This window comes from Cadophora gregata, assembly GCF_030347475.1.
Source record: "Cadophora gregata isolate MNR1 chromosome Unknown scaffold_17, whole genome shotgun sequence".
NCBI lineage: Eukaryota > Fungi > Ascomycota > Leotiomycetes > Helotiales > Ploettnerulaceae > Cadophora > Cadophora gregata.
Window position 1 is genome coordinate 1586624 of NW_026695940.1, and position 17662 is coordinate 1604285.

Sequence of the window (17662 nt, forward strand, 5' to 3'; positions counted from 1 at the left end):
GCTCAACAATTCTTCTTGTCAATTCTTCTTGTTATAAAACTGCTGTATTGTCTTGTCTAGCGATCTCTGGTACGAAAAACATAATTGTATCAAAATAACCGAACTCCATAAAATCGATCTTCCAGACCAAAATAAAAAACACAAAACAAAAGAAAACTATAGAGATCTCTTCTATTAACACTCCCATTTTATGCAGGCACTGGGTCCGCTACAACAGGCACTGGGTTCGCTGCAGCAGGCACTGGGTCCGCTGCAACCCACTCTGTTTTCGGAGACATGCTCATCTCTGCAAAAAGCCTGTAGTTGTCCGGATTGATAAGCGCCGCTGCTTGATCCTTGTCGGCTAGGTTAACACACTTAGTGTAGCCATAGTTCATATCTTTAGGGTCTGCTTCAAGTGGTCCATCCGCATCTAGAGTTTAGGTGTAAGCAAGATCCACTAGGACGTCTGTCATTTCAGACCTACAATCAAGGTACCTGCTTAGACCAACCACGTGAACCATCTCGTGGATCAGCGTTCCTGCAACAGAGGTATAACTGGAGCTAGTTATCCCCTTGCTTGGTGACTCGTGACGTCTGGATAGTCTTTCCTACAAACGATTTCTTGCCCACCTCTGTACAAGGCTTCGGTGAATCCACTGCGCCATCTCTTAGCTTCACAGATTCAAAAATCGCATTAAAAGGGGAGGCGGAGTGGTAGTGGACAACATACTAAGCTGAGAATCTGCAGGGACAAGATACACATTCGTACCATCAACATCGACGGGGGCATGCCAGACATCGCTTAGATCTACTTTCTCGTAAGTAGCGCGTTCGCCTCGATGGATTAGGTGTTTGCTAACAAGCACTGTGGGGAACAGGTCCTTTCTCAAAGGCTTTACCACCACAAAATAAATACGCATGCTGCAAATCGAAGGTGGTTGATCCTTCTGGAGTAGTGGTTGTTGCTACCAGCATCCTCGACATAGCTTTCTCAATATTCACATAGATATCTGGAAATCCAGCCAAGTCAACTAGATATTCACTCTGCGAGATAAGCGACTTTTACGTACCTTTAGCCTTTGAGACTGCACGTTTGACACTGTTAGATCCAAGACCAGACATGAGCTTGTGGTCGATGTTGAACATGAATTTTCCATTGGCCATGGCAGTTTCCTCTTCCTTGTTCTTCCAGCTAATCTTTGTCGACGGGATGGCATCCAGTCTTTCTTTAGCATTTTGTGTCATTTCGACGGCATTGTTCCAGATCTCGTCGATGTTCTTCCCGTCCCAAGTTCAGCCCGTGCAGCCGATAGGAGTCCAAGTGACAGCTGCATAGCAATGTCCGAAAGCAAAGAAAGAGAGCAGTACTCTCGCCGATGAGAGATGCATAGTGAGTGTGGACAAGTAGGGACTTTTGTTGCGAGAAGAAAAAGAAAAGCTGCGCAGCGATGTCAAGTAGGAAACAAAATATATGGACTATCTGTGAGACCGAGATGAGTGGTGGTTTTGATATGTTCTGATTGAAACTACGGTCCCGTTGAGGGCAATACTGTAAGTATTTAAGCAGGCGACGTCTTTACATTCACATTCATCAACGCCGCTGATATCTATTATTGGACGTACTTTGCTCCTGTGTAAACTATGGATTCCAACCTAAACCTGCTCATTCTAAGCGGCAATACACTCTCTCTCTTTCGTATATCGAGTTCAAAGCGCTTGGTAAGTAGAATTCAGTGTCGGAAAGCCTCACATGAAGGCTGAGCTGGGTAGAACCATGTTCAAATCACCCAGGGCTTCCATGGTCTCTCAATGTAGCATCCATTTTTGTAGGAGACACTAGATTTAGTAGCTTGCACAGGTCAGAAATGATATAACAAGCTCTTGGATACTCATACTTTCGCAAAATCCTTTTTCGCTCCCGCACAAATCTCACAGCTTCGCCACAGTTTCGTTTAAAACCCCTATCACCCGCGATACTCTCGCGTCTGTATGTCCCGTACAATGGTTACGACTTAGAGGTTGGTGACACAGGCGCTTATCTACCAATCTCCTCGGGTAAGCTAGGCCAAATCGCAGGTTGAATTGAGCGGCGGTGCAGATGGGTTATACCCATGACCTCGCTCTCGCTTTCGCATCGGAGAGGCTGAGAATGAGATTGAGGCCTATGAGATCACAAATACATCGGAAATAATACAGTGAGGATGAGAACCTAGTTTCGAATGAACCTGTCTTTTAAATTCGGCTCCATAAAAGCTATGAATAGTTTCTTGACTGTGGAAGAGTGCAGCAGATAAGTACGTCGTGCTTCCTTTTCTTTGAGACAGTAGAAACCCATCAAACTCGCATTTCAATCATTACCTCAAAGCTTTCAAGCTATAACACAATCTTCATCCTTTATTTGGTCTCTATATTACTCGTTGCGAAGTTGCAACTAACCACAAGAGCTACAGTAACTCTACAATGGAGTTTTGGATTTGGATTCTCTTGCTCTCAAGCAGCTCCATTTCAATTTCGGCAGATAGTATCTTTCGTAGGCAAGAGTGCGCTGTTCCTTGCGCCGGGGCCTGTGGACTGGTTGGCGACACTTGCTGCACTACTCCATCTGGACGTCAAAATCTCTGTGGTTATGGTAATTCAACAGATCTTAGTAAAACTTTTTCTTACCTTACTAACTCTCATGTTCAGGAACCTCTTGTTGTAAGTGTATCTTTAAAATTTGGAAAGAGGAAATGCATTGCTGCCTCCCGTTGCTTTTGCTTCGCTTAGAGACTTACTTGTATTATCGATTGCTTACTTTGACCTGCAGGTTTTGAGGGATGCTGCAACTATGGAAGCACTTGTCAGCCAGATGGGACCTGTCTTCCAGCGCCAGCAGATCCAGGACCAGTGCCACCACGTCCTGGTAGTCCAGGTACCAGCCAACCAGGTACAGTGCCTGTCTTTACAATAATCACAAATCCTGATGGAACCGTTACAACATCTGTCATTGGTGTCCCGGGAGGTGCTCCCGGGGGTCCAGGGCCCGGATTGTCGACCATTACCAGCCCCCACGGAACTGTTGTGACATCTACCTTCGGCGTTCCAGGCAGTGAGCCGGGCAGCCCAGGACCAGCTCTGACGACAGATACGAATCCTGATAGAAGTACGGCCACCTCCACCGTGAGCATTCCAGATGGTGCGCCGGGAATTCCAGGACCTATCTTGACGACTATTACAAACGTTGACGGGAGCGTCACAACATCTACTGTTATCCTTCCTGATCAAATGGTAGTCACTTCCTCCGCAGGACAGCTGTTCTGGGGCACATTCGTCGTTCCAGTACCTGCTGACCTATCCACGGCATCTGTTGTTACCACGAATGGAGAAACATTCACATTCATGCCAGCAAGCACCAGAACATTTCCCCCGCTACTATCTACTACTAGCTCAACCACAAAAGAAGCCTTAGTTACATATACAAGCTGGCCAGATATCGTGAGGATCTTGCCTATCACTACGGATGTGCCGAGTCCCAAGAACGATGATGGGAAACCTACTAACCCCTGCAAAACTTGGTTCTTCTTCGTAAGTGTCCTGTGATTTGACTCGCAAACGGAGCCAACCATGACTGACCCTATGCTGGCAGGTCTGTATCTCGTTCAATTTGCCAAAATTGAACATTCAGGGATGGGCATTCCCGAAATTACCAACAGAAGTCTACCCACCGTATGTGACTACAATCTCTTTCTACATTCCTCTTATCTAAGATTTTGCTGACAATAATTCCAGTGGACCGCCTCCAGGACTTAAGTTCCCTCCTGGCTTCAAGATCGAAGGGAAACTCCCACCATGGCCAAGACTCACGTATGTGTCCCATATCATACATTGACATCAATCAGGCCATCAGCTACTCAGCAAGCAGAATCGGTCCCGATGGGGTTCCTAGTTATTCGGAAGAGCCAACGTCCTGCGAAACCTCATCGGCAACTTTGTTCATCACGACTAGCTCATTTGGCGTCAACGATGCCAGAACCACAGCAACGCAGGTACTTTCCACAAGTAACGTTATTGTGGGCTGCGACATTACAGATTCAACGTCGATGACTACAACGACCTCGGCTTGCCCAGCCACGGCCACTGATTGCGGGGGATACCTACAGTGTTTCGATGTGTCTAGTGACCCTGCACCCGAGAACTTTGAGAACGACAGCAGTCCTCTGGCTACATCCGTTTTCAACTACGTGAACAGTATTTGGTCTTGTAAGCTTTCCATGTTTACCCTCTGCTCTCTTTCTGCCCCACGAGACAAGAATATGGATGCTTTAGTGAAGCCCAGATGCCTCACGAAAAGTGCTTGTGCTGCTCAAACCCCAGTCTAATATGAACATTGAAAGACCCATTCACTGACGTATGACTGCACATAGTCCTGGATGCAGAAGGATTTACGACAATGAGTACTGTCACCGTCATTCCAGTAGCTCAACTAGCGTAGCACCGCCGGCTCCAACCTCAACTTGGTACTTAGCAGTATATGATGCCTCCTGCAAGGACAGAGAGAGACAAACCAACACTTCAACTATGTGAGTCATACATCAAACCTAAAGCTTTCTCTCGTTCTTGTAAGCAAATGCTGACGAAATGCATCATAGTACGCTTTGCAAGGTACAGCTGAAACCACGTCGAACTCTTGCATCACTCTCCGGCGCAATGCCCCGTCGGGGGTTGATTACAGCTACCAATTCTTCGACGATGGCGGGCGCAATCCAAATAAATCTTGCTCAGCTAGCACGTTCAATGATCCAGCATCGTTCAGAATCCGTAATGGCTTCTGTACGCTCCACACTGGTGAAGACTGTACTGGAGATACCCAAGGCATCGATTCACATAGGCGAACGGGGTGTACGGATATCAGCTCCGACAAGTTCTTGCCGAAGACATGGGGCTCTATGAGCTGTTTTGCCGTTCCCAACTAATGTCACGGAAGTATATGTAAAGGTTGATTGATCTTGAGTGATATTGAGCAGGCGGCGTGGAGTGGTTTTGATTTTCTTTACTTTGGCTTTTGAGATTTAGATGCGCTTATGTATGGAGTTTGGAAGAGATGGTTTATACAAATAGAGAGCTCACAACACGGGAATTTGGGTCAAATTCAATTAGATCAGTTACTTTCTCCTTTGTTATGCGTCATTGCTCTCTTGCAAAACACAGAGGTTGAAAGTGGCATAAATTGCCTTACACTTGCACCAAATGACTTCCCATGTTCAGGACCTCTTTCTGCTACCTTTTTCTTGCATCTGTTGGCTCAATCTCTACTCACTTTGTCTTGCGCGAAGTGCAAGTGGAAACCCAAGTTGTTTTCTAAAACCTGGCACAAGGTAAACAAATGGAAAGCTTTAGCCGAGGTGATGTTGCACTGTTACAGGAAAAACCTCGTCCCGACACCTGGAGTATGTCATGACGGCATCTCCAGGTCTGTAAAGAAACCAAAACCAGAAATCCTTCGAATTTTCTGCCTGCTAATAATGGAATCAGATGCCTCAGTTCGCATTCGCACTCGATCTGATTGCTGACTGTTTTGCATCCGCTCGCTTAAACATGGCCGTGCATTCTGCCTGGTGGCGCCCATGGTGATCCCTCAACAACCAACCGCACTTCTTTCATCTTACCCCCAATCAACCTTCAAACCTCCATTCTTTATATTTCGCCATTAGATTAACAACAAGTCCCAATCTTGTCTCTTGACTCTATGGATATTTCTCGCATCCGGCGTCTTCTTGGGAAGCGTCAACGCCTTAGACGGAAATCTCAGCCCATCACAGCACGTGCAGTAGCTCCGACTGACTCGACACGGCCATCAATCGCACAGCTGCCCGACGAAGTACTGCGTCTCATCTTCAGCTTTCTCGAGGAAATCTGTTTGCGAGAACTATCCTCAGTCAGTTCCAAGTTGTACGTGAACGCGCAGTATGTCATGCATCACACGATGACTATCGATATCGGTCACCACAGTCAAGCTTTGAGCCAGCTCCATGTACTTGAGCGCCAACACCTTCAATCCGCAGTGCGCGTTATAAAATTGAGCGGTGGAAGCTGCGATCAGGAAGAAGACATTATTTTGGCCCACGCAGCATATTCAATGTCGGATATGAGCGGGTTGCGAAACATGCACTGGAATTGCAGTGGGATCTTCCCCCACGTCCTGAATGATGGACTACTTGCCCAAACCCGGCTTCACGTTTCAATTAGCGGTAATGGCAGAGTTGATGATCGAGTTCTGGAATGTTTCAGAGCTCTCATAGGCAACCAGAACCTGTTCTCATTATCCGTCCACCTAGGAATTCAGGACTACGCTGTTTGCAAAGAAAAGATGCTTGCTCTGAAGGAAGTACTTCTCACATGCCCTCGGCTTTCCCGAATTCCTCTACTATACGTTGGCCACATCGTCACAGCTGGCTACAGTAGATTTGAGGGCCCATCTTTCGGAGCGCCATACTGCGGATTAGGCCTATCAGGTGGCGAGAAGCCTCCTGCATTGGAGGAGCTCGGCCTCAAGCAATATCCGTGGGGTCGAGAACCCACGCCTCCCTTGATTTCTGTGGAGGGTGTCTACTGTGTTGGGTATCCTGAAAAGGGTGATGAAGTCAATTACTGGGCTCAGGAGTTTGATTGGTCGCAATTACAAAAGCTGAATGATATTCCTAGCGAACTCGCACTGGAGATAGCGTCGAAATTTGTACGGTTGAGAGAAGTTATTCTCGATGCGAACTATTGGGATAAATCCGAATTTCTTGAGAGACTCCCTACAGCTTTGGAAAGCTTGAGTATTTCAAGCTGGGGCCATGTTTCGAGCCACCCAGGTCCCATTATTCGCCATGGAGCAGCGCTGCGCAAGTTGACGATTCATCACAGAGAGTCTCGGCACAATGGAAAAGTTTCCTCACCGATACCGATCTGATAACTTTGAGCGGAAGCCTCCCGCATCTCGAGGAACTGAATCTCGATCTCAACAGGGACACAGAGAAGAGTGCCTGGCCTCACAGTTCCCTCGAAGCTCTCGCCAAGTTTCCACGTCTCAAAATTCTTGAACTCTGGTTCGAGCTTGGTGATGGGTCGACAGCTTCTCCTAAACCACATCTGACCATTTCCGCATCCCGAGAAATCTTCAACTATCTCCGCCATTGCAGCAGCAAAATCCTGTCCTTGGAATTTCACGCTGGAATACCCCTCTCTGGTGTCCCCGAGCGAGCCAACAACTTAGATCCAGCTCCTTCTTGGCAGTGGCAGAACTCCGCACGCCTCTTGTGCAAGGTGTCGATACTTGATGGCGACGCGGCAGACGAGTATGTCACGGTAAAGTGTCCGCAACTGAGTTCTAAGACGAATGAGAAACTTACTCGCTTATCGAAGCTCCCGAGACATGAAAGATCGCCAGCTAGGGATGCGACTGCATTGGCTATCCAGGTTGCGCTTGACGGGCCGCTTTCCATGGAAGATTGGAAGGGATGGGGACGTCTGCAGGAGTTGCTTGCACAAGAGGCATACGAGGCGCAACGCAAGGAGAACTCTGCAGGGCGGAGACTCGTGAAACGAGTCGGAAATGTTTTGGCATGGAAATAATGTTGATCTTTGCTGATTGGTCTCCCATTGCTAGAGATACTGCAGCACTGGGAGACAAGAAGATAGTGATTGTGTGTGAAGGAGGGACAGAGGGCACACCACTGCCAACAGCGCTCCTCCTCTACACTCAATAGAGGATTACTCATCACCTAGTAGAAAAGCCTTGTGTGTACATCAAATGATGAGATGAAGACGGAGATAATTCATCAACAACGAGAAATTTAAGACTGAATAGAATTTCGAAAATACCCACCTGTGTCAGTACTTGGACAAATGGTGTTACTCAGGATAGTCTGTCTCATTCCTTTCAAATCCATGTAATCGTATCTCTCCTCACCTGTAGACTTCATCAATAAGAATGGCTTGCTTTTTCAAGTCTATTCCACTTTCAGCCCTGTTTTAAACAATTCTTGAATGGCTATATTTAAGCAGAGGTCAAATATCTTCAACACTTGAAAAATTACATTGCCAGAACCATCCCACGTGCCTACCTTCCCTTCTCAGCCGGCACCGCGTACCATCCCGCTGTTGAAAATAGCTCATGCAGCCATCCATCTTCTCAACCCATGAAACCATCCACTGCACCCCTGAAACAATCCCGCCCGCCCCAGGCCAGGCCTCTCCACGTGCCTAAATACAACGCTATGACTCGCTACAGCCCCCTGAAAGTCAGCAAATTCAGCGACAAAAGCATCGATCCCCACCGCTGTCAAAGGGAGGGATTTTACCTACCTGCAGGATAGTTGGATGCAGACATGGGATAGAGGTAGCGTTTCCAATGCCAGGGACCGGGACTGGACCAGCGAGGATTGGCGCACCTGTTATGATGCGATTTTACCTTTGATGACTTGATCGGGCACAGCTAGGATGCAGGAGACTTTACAGGAGATCTCTTTGTTTAGGGAGTTTCTTTCTTGGAACTTGGTAATCTGCGGTAAGACTTGACTCGTACCTGATTTTGTCTTGGTATCTTGATCTACAGAGCAGAGCACGTCAAGTATGTCGATGAGTGAAGGGACGCTGGAGGATTATTTCAGGATCCGGACACCTCCGAGTCGTGGTGCGGAAATCATCCGGTTCTGGGAGGCGTTGTTTGATCTGCTTGGTGAGCTGAAAGGGTGCCATACCAGCGGGAGGTATGTGCTTCGTTCTCGGTGTTGATATGACTGTGTAATCTAGCGCTGATGGGAATAGTGCTCATCTGAATATTGCACCGGAAAGGATACACAGTGTCGAGGATGGTCAGGACGGACACTCACGGTGGGGTCTGGACTTTCGGAATTCAGACTCCAACATTACAGGCAGAAAGCCTTCGCAGTACGGTAAGTGCCTCTCAGACATACAGATCTTTTCATATAACATCTCATTTTAGATCCCCCGGAGCTGTCCATGTCCCCTGAACTTTCATCTCATATGTCATGGACTACCGACATATGGTCACTAGGATGTATTTACAGCGAAGCCGCCATCTGGCTTACAGATGGATATTCGGGACTCCAAGAGTATCGATATCAAAGGCAAACAGAAGCAAGTTCTGTTTTCCCGATCTCAAATCACAGCAAAACATGCCCCTTTCACAATGGCATTGAAGTCATGAAATGCGTTCAGAATGCCCACATAGACATTGAAGCCCGTCTGCGCCGGTCCGATCATATCACTAAGAATGTGCTGGAGACCATGGTCCAGGAGATGCTCTGGGAAGAGGACCGCCCTAGTACGAAGGCTTTGCTGAGGAAAGCGGATGTTGTGTTATTGAGAGCGAGGCAGAAAGTTGGTGTGGACTCGGAATCTGGAAATAGAAGCGGAATAGTCAGCCAGGGAAGCCGGCATAGGAGGGAGTATCCTCCGCCAGCATTCCCGTCTCCGACTCAACCATTACCGCCTCTTCCGAAGCGTGCTGTACCAACTCTGAAGTCTGTCTCTAGAGCAGACAGTGCAACGATCACCGAGCGGGAGCAGATGTCACAAAGGTCAGAAAGAGACTCAACGATCCAGCTGCGAATAGCTCATATGTCTCCAAACGTTCCTCACAGACCGGCTCCAAACCAAGGACGACCACGAACTCTTCCAAAACAGGACTCAAGCGACCCTAGATCTAAATCAACACATGACCAAGTCAACACATCTACTCGCGAGCCACATGCAACACCATTCATTCTACCGACTCTAAATAACTTCCATCCAGTAACGCAGACCTACGCACCAGATGTATCCGCTTCACACTCAGAGATCGCACCAAGCTGCATAAAGCCAGAGGATATCTTGCCAGCAAGACCACCTAGTTATTCAAGGAGTCATCAGTCCAGCACATACTCTCAACCACTCTCTTCATCTACTGGTCAAGATGACAGTTTCCTAGATGCTCTATCGTACGTCCCGACAGTAGAAGAGACTCGTCCCGAATTCAAACTGCCAAAACGAGGAATTGGTTTCTCCCTTTTCCCCTCACGATCAAGACACGAAGCGTCTCCAAAACAAAGTCGCATAAATGTTCCGTCCATACCACGCACACCATCATTAATATCAGATGATGCACCAAACCTGGAGTATATTTCGCTCAATACCTGCTTGGAGTGGAAGAAAGCGAATAAGAAAGTGAAGAAACAGGCGAACATTCCGCCTCTATTGAGCGTTACGATGATGGAGGAGTTGGGTGAACGAGATCATGTGAGTGGACCTTTCCGTGTTGTCATAATCGTGGTAGAAAATGATTGACAGAACGTCGTCCACTAGGCATTTATAATTGACGACTCTGCATCTATGGCACCTGTCTGGCTTGATGTCCAGCGAGTTTTCGAAGCACTTTCCTACCTCGTGAAAGGCATGTCACCAGAAGGGACAGAACTATTCTTCACCGTATCTTGTACGCCGCCTCAGTAGCCTCCAAATCTCGACTACTTTTGTCCAGAGCAGAATAGCTAACAGTAAGCAGACTCCACATACCGCCGTCGCTCCACCTCCGAACTCTGCACCCACCTCTCCACCCACCCCCTCAGCGGTCAAACCAACATCCTCTATCGCCTAAACCTCCAGCTGCAAGCTTACCGCCTCAAACTCCTCCACGCCAAAACACCGCCAAACCAAAAATCCAAATCCAAATCCAAGGAACCCGTCCGTCCGCTAAGCATCTATATCCTCACCAATGGAGAGTGGACCGGCGAAGGCGATAGAGGTGCCGAGGAAGTGCGGGATGCGATGCGTGTGATGGGAGAGTTTTTGAGGGGGGAGGGACTGGATGAGGGGAGTGTGAGGGTGCAGTTTGTGAGTTTTGCGAACGGAGGGAGTGCGGGTAGGATGAGTGGGTTGGGGAGGGAAAATGGTGCAAATAGGGGGGTGGCGGTGGATTGTGAGAGGTGGATGGGGAATGTGGTGAGGATGTTGAGAGGGGTGGTAGATGCTGGGACGGATGGAAGAGGAATTAGTGAGTTGGCTTGATATTAACTTAAGATTAACAGGATAAGGGATCTCTGGTATTGACTCGCATCTCGTGTTTTTATAGTTCTTGTAAGCGTATTTCCTATTTTGTATGCATCATGTATCTAAACCATGTAGACTTCTAGCCTACCATTCTAAACTGACAGTCTCATATGCTTATCTCATCTATGTTGAGTGGCTCTCACCCTTTCGGACACATAATTGTCAGTCCAGTCAGGCAACAGTCTTTTTCATAAACACAGCATCCAATGGCCAGATTTTCCCATTGACTTCCTGTTGGATATGACCATCTACAAACTTCCATGGTTTGTAACCTCTCCTCTCATACCAATCCTGGTTCGAGAACTTTTCAGACAATTAGTACCATCCATAAAAGAACACCCAGATCAATAACAAAAACCAAAACCAAAACCACAACTCCACTTACCGAAGGCTGCTCAAGCCCCATCTCCGTCCACATATCCTTCTGCTCCAAACTACTATTCGCCAACGTATCCAAACTCAACACCCTCGCCCTCAACGGCTCACCCACCGCCTCACTCTCCACTCTATCCATCGCCGCACTCCCCAACCCACCGCTCTGAATAGCCCTTGAGATGTAAAACGTCGTGATGTAATACATACCCTTCGACGCATCGGCTTGATCAGGGTTGGCGCTCTCGGAATCCAGTGAGATGTGGCCGATGGGAGTGAAAGGCTGGTGAGTTGGCTGCCGTGGTTTGGCGCCGAGGGTTAGAGCCGTGTCGAGGATAGTGGTGTTTTCTTCGGGGTATTTGGTGAGGTGTTGGGTGAGTTTTGCGGGGGAGGAGGGGTCGGTGGAGGACATTAATATTGGTTTTTAGGTTTGGTTTCTTGGAGAAAGAAATAAGCTATCCTTGGAAAACAACAACATCATTCCTCAAATCACGAGCCGGTCAACGTCCAACACATGCTTCTCGAATCACCGCATTTCACGACCAGGATATGTTTTGAAGACGCCCCTCGCCAGATCTCATGTGAAACGAGCTGGGGATCCGCAAATCTGAAGATGCAAGAATCCAACTAGGGAAATGAGAAGTAGGACTCACCACCCACTGAATAGCCATCTTGCCCCCCCTTGCAATTCCCTCCATTTCTCAACATAATCCGACTTCCATCCACAAGCAATCCGCTGCCGGAACATCCGCTCTACATGCTCCGGAGAATCAGGATCCCATGCAATGAGATCGACTTTCGCTTTCGGTCTTGAATTCGGTATGAGCGGCGTGTCGCCGGATATCGGTGCTGACTCTTCGGGTATTGATGACGGCATTTTTTATTTTTAAGGTTTTCGGTGAGGGGAAAGGACGGAAATTCTGCTGGGAGTGGGGATAGGATGAGATTTGGTGGGGGATAGAATGAGATGAAAAATGAGAAGGTTGAGGACTAGGAGTGGGTTTTATATCTTCAGATGTTTCTAGGATGGGTTGGAGTCATTGACTGACTGATTAGGTGGGTCACACGATTGGCGGGCGAGGTGGGTTTGCTGACTCAGCTTTCGGGCTTAGTGGGACAAAAGGACCTTTGACTTTGATGGATAAGGTTTCAACAAATAGAGGAGATGGATTATCAATCTGCGAGATGAAATTAAAAGAATTGCGAGATGGTATTTCTGACCAAGTTTTTTCCTTTGGCGACCGCTACGAGATGGTTAAGCGAAGTAAACACTGAAGAGATCAGACAGAGAAGATACGCAATGGGCAGATCTGGAAGGGACGATCTTCCTCTCACGTCCATGCCAAGAACGGTCCGAGATAGCCCTCGACCCACGGAGCTCCGATGAGCTTGAACATCAATACTTTCCATCTAACCAGCGACGTAATTCTCAGGACAGATTTTGATTCTGGGTGGCGGTAGTACAGCCATTATCTCTAACTTCATATCTGTGGAATCATCATGTCGCCAGGACGATACCCTATTGGTCCGCTTCCATCCTCCAGCCAACATGCAGCGCTTCTGGAGCCTCATCTCGCAGACTTCAACCTCACATCTCGAGGAGACTTTCTTCCAGCCTTAATATCGTCGTGATTGCAATTCAGCCTGTGGAAGCTTCGACTGATTACATCGAAAACTTCCAAGCGATAGTCTGATTGAGCACTTTGATATCTCAGCCTCATTCTCCAGAATCATCCAGCTCACGGACAGTCACTTCAGCCTCGTCGTCATTCGAATTAAGATTGAGAGCTATGGCGGAAGCATCAAGCTACCAACATCTTCAAGCTGGCGAGATACGATTGATGGTCCTTCTGCCTGGGAATGCCCGAGACCAGCTCAGCGTCAGACTAGTGACATCGAGTCTTCAGGCAGATGGGAGAGCAGCTGCAGCAGCATACGAGGCTTTATCCTATCAATGGGGGCCGCCTTCACCAGCACGGATTATCACCGTAGATGGGCAACCTGTTGAGATCCGCGAAAACCTTTATATGGCTCTCATTGCCTTGAGAGATAAGCAGTTTCCTCGCTGCCTCTGGGTAGATGCTCTCTGTATCAACCAGCGAAATGATGTAGAGAGGGGTAGTCAGGTTTCGATTATGAGCAAGATTTTCCGTCAGGCAGCGAAGGTCCTTGTATGGCTTGGAGCAGCGGACGACGATAGCGATCTGTTGTTCGAGCTCATGGCTAAAGTTGAAGGAAGACTTGATCGCTTGGATAGCCTGATCACCGTTTGGGGCCAAGCAGGCGTGGATGTCTCTACCTTGACAAAACAGAGAATTCAGTCAGCATTCTTGTCTGTCAGCCGCCGACCTTACTGGACAAGACTTTGGATTATCCAGGAAGTGCTATCGGCTTCTTCGATCGACTTGCTTTGTGGTTCAAAAATACTGCCTTGGGCGCTTTTCTCTTCCGGCCTTGAAGCTAATGGAAATCTGAAGATTTCCCCAGATATCGAGTCTTGCGCATTGACACCTGCCTATGCCATTGCGGCGAAACAGTCATATCACAATCATGTCTATCCCATCAGAGACCTCGTCCAACTATGCGATATTTGTAATTCACAATGTGAAGATGTTCGAGACAAAATTTATGGGCTGATCAGCATCGCGAAAGACTTCGACATCGCTCCTGACTATACCAAAAGTACAACAGAATTATGTTTAGATATATTCAAATACCTCAACCAAGATCACCTTGCCGAAAGCACCCGCTCTCGCTATCCGAGTAACAAGTACTTAGATGAAACTTTGTTTCGGACCCTTCAACGCCTGCTGATGAACCCTTTTTGGGACCCTGTGGAGTCATGTTATCCTGCTGTGGATGAAGGTGTCATGAGCACCTGGGCTCGATCCAGTCGATCATATACTGTAGTGATTCACCAATATAGCGAGATACTGAAAGTAGGCTCGGTGATTGACTATACGAGAAACATTACGGAATCCTCGATAATCCAGCCTAAGCCCCAACGGCTGACCAATGGCACTATGCTAACGCAAGACGCGATATCACGAAAGCTTTTATCTCTCGCAACGCACGAAATTCATGAAACTACAGCTATGCGGGAAGTTTACACGAGATCAGGAAATACTGATGAGTATATTAAAATCAATGGCCCGACTAGGAGCACCAATTCGAATGGCAAAGTGAGGACGTTTCTGGGATCAAATGACGAAGATGGGATAGCATTATGTGAGATTCAGGAATCTGACATGCTGTGTCTCGCCAATGGCATTGAAGAATATTTTGTCATCCGGATCGAGACTGAACGCAAATTTGTCTTGATCGGGCGAGCGATACGGTTTTTTATCGAGGGGCACCGACACAAAGCTCGCGATGACGCATATAATGCGAGGACCAGTGAGTGGACTGACCCAATACGTTTTCAAAGGATTTCGACCTGACTAGCTATTCCAGGACCATCTTTTCGATGCAAATTTAACTTGAACACTCTTTTCCTATTGAATAGATAATGCTTAGTGAGAGGTTCTGTGGCACACGTCGCTGCTCGGTCTAACCTCTGGTGCTTCATCGGTTGACAAACTTTGCCTTGCGTCGGCACATGACAAGCACTGTTGGGCTGTATTTGCATGGAACAGCCCGCTTGAAAGAGATGGTTCGACGAAGCGAACAGAAATCCGCAGAGCATCAGAACGTTCACGCGTCGCATGCAAGGCCCACTTGGCTATGTTCAAGACTGTTCCGTGAGCTTGTGTGGGATGGCAGCTTAAGAATGCTCTGGATTGCTCGTCGAGTAGCTCAATACTTACGCTCACCCAGCTTTCTTTTTTTACTAAATCTGTCTCAAATCAATACGAAAGACTACACAGGTGATAGAATCTGTGAAGTTCCAAGATGACCACAGCTACTTCTCTACGCCGTTTCCTCCTCTGACCAGGGCATTACTACAGTCATGTGATATCCGATCGAACCTCGGCATTTCTCGAAACGTCATTAGGGAACTTTTGACCTCGCACTACACAAGAGCTTCTGATGATGCGCGGAATATAGCTGCATGCTAATCAATTGCTAATGCAGGCAGATAAAAATGCCTCTCCTGGTTAGCAAAAAGCAATTGCACGAGAAAGCCACGCCTCCAAGTATCAATTTCCGCTATCCTCGACCCTTGGGCTTTCGGCTGCGCGCACGGCACGCTCTTATTGCTCTCCTACTTCTCTGCATATACCTTTACTCCTCGTCCTCCCCCTCCTCCTCAACTTCCATATTCGCACCAGATTCAGTACCATACCGCAACAGCAGAAGCCCGTACAAAATCCAAGCCACATTTCCCATCGAATTTCCGGAGGCGAAAGCGCTACGATTACAGCGGCGGGATGAAGTCAAAGACGCATTCAGACATGCCTGGAAGGGGTACAACCACTATGCGTGGATGCACGACGAGTTGATGCCGATTTCCGGCAGATATAAAGATCCATTTGTGGGATGGGCAGCGACACTGGTAGATTCGCTGGACAGTTTATATATAATGGGGCTGCAAGAGAAATTCGATGAGGCACTTGAAGTGTTGGAGGAGATCGACTTTTCGAAACCGAACGCCGACAAAGTCTCCGTTTTTGAAGTTACGATACGATATTTGGGAGGGTTGCTGGGTGCATGGGATGTTAGCGAGCATAAATACCCCGTACTTCTGAAAAAAGCAACTCAATTGGGAGACTTTCTTGTCAAAGCTTTCGAGTGGGTATTCGAACCATGCGCTCCATATCCCCCGCACTTTTTCCCTGGAGCATCGTAGCAACGTCCATATTCATGTCGCCCAATGCCTCTAAATCTCTTTACGAATATCAAAGCTGATTCTTGAATTTGACAGAACCGAGAATGGCCTTCCTGTTCCATACTACTGGTGGAGGAACGAGACGTCCGGAAAGTTGCCTGGCGAGGATGGTGTCGTAATCGCACAAGTTGCAAGTCTGAGTTTGGAATTTATTCGATTGAGCCATGCAACAGGGAACAAGACATACGCTGCTCGGATCCAGACAATCACAAATCAGCTGAAGAGCACCCAGAACAATACTGCGCTGCCTGGGATGTGGCCCATGATCGCCGATTGCTCCGGGCCAGAACTCTATTTTTCAGACCAGAGATTCTCGTTGGGTGTTCTTGCAGGTAATGCCCCCCATGGACTCTTCATGGAGACTATCATACTGATTTAGATGCTGTAGATTCTGCCTTCGAATACCTTCCCAAAACACATCTTCTCAACTACCGAAAATCAAATCAGTATCTCGAGATGTATCGCTCAGCCCTCGCCGCGTTCAGTAAGAACCTATTCTTCCGGCCATCCGTCCCTGGAAACCCCGACATCCTCATGACTGGCAACCTCGATATGTCCACGGAACCCCCTGTACTCGAGGGCCAATTCCAACACCTAGCATGCTTCGTCGGTGGCATGGTCGCCCTCGGATCTCGGCTCAGCCAGTCATCCGAAGAGCTCGAAACAGCTGCAAAACTCACAAATGGCTGCGTGTGGGGGTATGATAACACGCCATCAGGAATAATGCCTGATTTCTCTCACGTGGAGGTCTGCAAAGACCCTGCGCTGTGCGTCTGGAGCGGTGAAGGGGACGGCTTCAAAAGCGTCGACGATCCATCGTACCAGCTCAGACCAGAGGCTATCGAGTCAGTATTCATAATGTATCGATTGACAGCGGATCCTGTCTGGATGGATAAAGGGTGGAAGATGTTCAAAGCGATTCAGAAACATACGAGGACGAGTATTGCGAATGCGAGAGTTGTGGATGTCATGGAAGCTTGGCCAACACTAGAAGATTCTATGGAGACTTTCTGGCTGGCAGAGACTTTGAAGTATTTTTACTTACTTTTCAGTGAGCCGGATCTGATCAGTTTGGATGACTATGTGTTGAATACTGAGGCTCATCCGTTCAGATGGGGATGATGAAGTCATACTTTTGATAATGATAATATTTTGCAACTTTTAAGCTGGTTACATACTGGCTAAGTTTTGTGGTTCGCATTCTCTTCCTAGAACCCTGCGTCTACTTGGTCTTCCTGTTTTCTACATGGACAAAGACTATCAGAAGCAGGCGCTAACCAAGGCAAACCGTCTTCTTCCGAGTCTGGGTTCCAAGGCCAGGAAGCACTGTGTTTACATAATATCATGTGATGTCCAAAAAAAGTCACGTGGCAACATCAAACGCCATCCCCATGTTGCAGCGAGGTT

At 47.8% G+C, this 17662-nt stretch overlaps 7 protein-coding genes across 7 annotated transcripts; 5 read left to right on the forward strand and 2 right to left on the reverse strand.

Moving 5' to 3' along the window:
• Positions 1 to 188: 188 nt before the first annotated feature.
• Positions 189 to 1227, reverse strand: ONS95_006336 (uncharacterized protein; the record flags this gene model as incomplete). The annotated part of the gene is made up of 4 exons (XM_058499795.1): positions 189 to 412; positions 713 to 790; positions 843 to 992; positions 1053 to 1227. 4 exons carry the CDS (start codon positions 1225 to 1227, stop codon positions 189 to 191), a joined length of 627 nt encoding a protein of 208 aa, XP_058350839.1.
• Positions 1228 to 2442: 1215 nt separating this feature from the next.
• Positions 2443 to 4934, forward strand: ONS95_006337 (uncharacterized protein; the record flags this gene model as incomplete). The annotated part of the gene is made up of 8 exons (XM_058499796.1): positions 2443 to 2611; positions 2668 to 2679; positions 2789 to 3546; positions 3608 to 3687; positions 3751 to 3825; positions 3884 to 4221; positions 4386 to 4435; positions 4611 to 4934. 8 exons carry the CDS (start codon positions 2443 to 2445, stop codon positions 4932 to 4934), a joined length of 1806 nt encoding a protein of 601 aa, XP_058350840.1.
• Positions 4935 to 5944: 1010 nt separating this feature from the next.
• On the forward strand, positions 5945 to 7715 carry ONS95_006338 (uncharacterized protein; the record flags this gene model as incomplete). The annotated part of the gene is made up of 2 exons (XM_058499797.1): positions 5945 to 6802; positions 6871 to 7715. 2 exons carry the CDS (start codon positions 5945 to 5947, stop codon positions 7576 to 7578), a joined length of 1566 nt encoding a protein of 521 aa, XP_058350841.1. The 3' UTR covers positions 7579 to 7715.
• A 415-nt stretch (positions 7716 to 8130) lies between these two features.
• Positions 8131 to 10868, forward strand: ONS95_006339 (uncharacterized protein). Its single transcript, XM_058499798.1, has 4 exons — positions 8131 to 8714; positions 8773 to 8900; positions 8951 to 10245; positions 10312 to 10868. Exons 1-4 carry the CDS (start codon positions 8578 to 8580, stop codon positions 10456 to 10458), a joined length of 1707 nt encoding a protein of 568 aa, XP_058350842.1. The 5' UTR covers positions 8131 to 8577; the 3' UTR covers positions 10459 to 10868.
• A 358-nt stretch (positions 10869 to 11226) lies between these two features.
• On the reverse strand, positions 11227 to 11839 carry ONS95_006340 (uncharacterized protein; the record flags this gene model as incomplete). Its single annotated transcript, XM_058499799.1, has 2 exons — positions 11227 to 11358; positions 11441 to 11839. The coding sequence occupies 2 exons, from the start codon at positions 11837 to 11839 to the stop codon at positions 11227 to 11229; spliced, it is 531 nt and encodes a 176-aa protein (XP_058350843.1).
• Positions 11840 to 13217: 1378 nt separating this feature from the next.
• Positions 13218 to 14936, forward strand: ONS95_006341 (uncharacterized protein; the record flags this gene model as incomplete). Its single annotated transcript, XM_058499800.1, has 2 exons — positions 13218 to 14823; positions 14881 to 14936. 2 exons carry the CDS (start codon positions 13218 to 13220, stop codon positions 14934 to 14936), a joined length of 1662 nt encoding a protein of 553 aa, XP_058350844.1.
• A 575-nt stretch (positions 14937 to 15511) lies between these two features.
• On the forward strand, positions 15512 to 17377 carry ONS95_006342 (uncharacterized protein; the record flags this gene model as incomplete). Its single annotated transcript, XM_058499801.1, has 3 exons — positions 15512 to 16158; positions 16292 to 16587; positions 16644 to 17377. 3 exons carry the CDS (start codon positions 15512 to 15514, stop codon positions 17375 to 17377), a joined length of 1677 nt encoding a protein of 558 aa, XP_058350845.1.
• Between the last annotated feature and the right edge of the window lie 285 nt (positions 17378 to 17662).

What these genes read in the sequence shown, in the direction of transcription:
- ONS95_006339 (XM_058499798.1), top strand. Translation starts at nt 8,578, where the DNA reads ATGTCGATGAGTGAAGGGACGCTGGAGGATTATTTCAGGATCCGGACA. An exon ending in GGGTGCCATACCAGCGGGAG is followed by an intron (nt 8,715 to 8,772) that starts GTATGTGCTTCG and finishes TGATGGGAATAG; the next exon opens with TGCTCATCTGAATATTGCAC. An exon ending in CAGAAAGCCTTCGCAGTACG is followed by an intron (nt 8,901 to 8,950) that starts GTAAGTGCCTCT and finishes ATCTCATTTTAG; the next exon opens with ATCCCCCGGAGCTGTCCATG.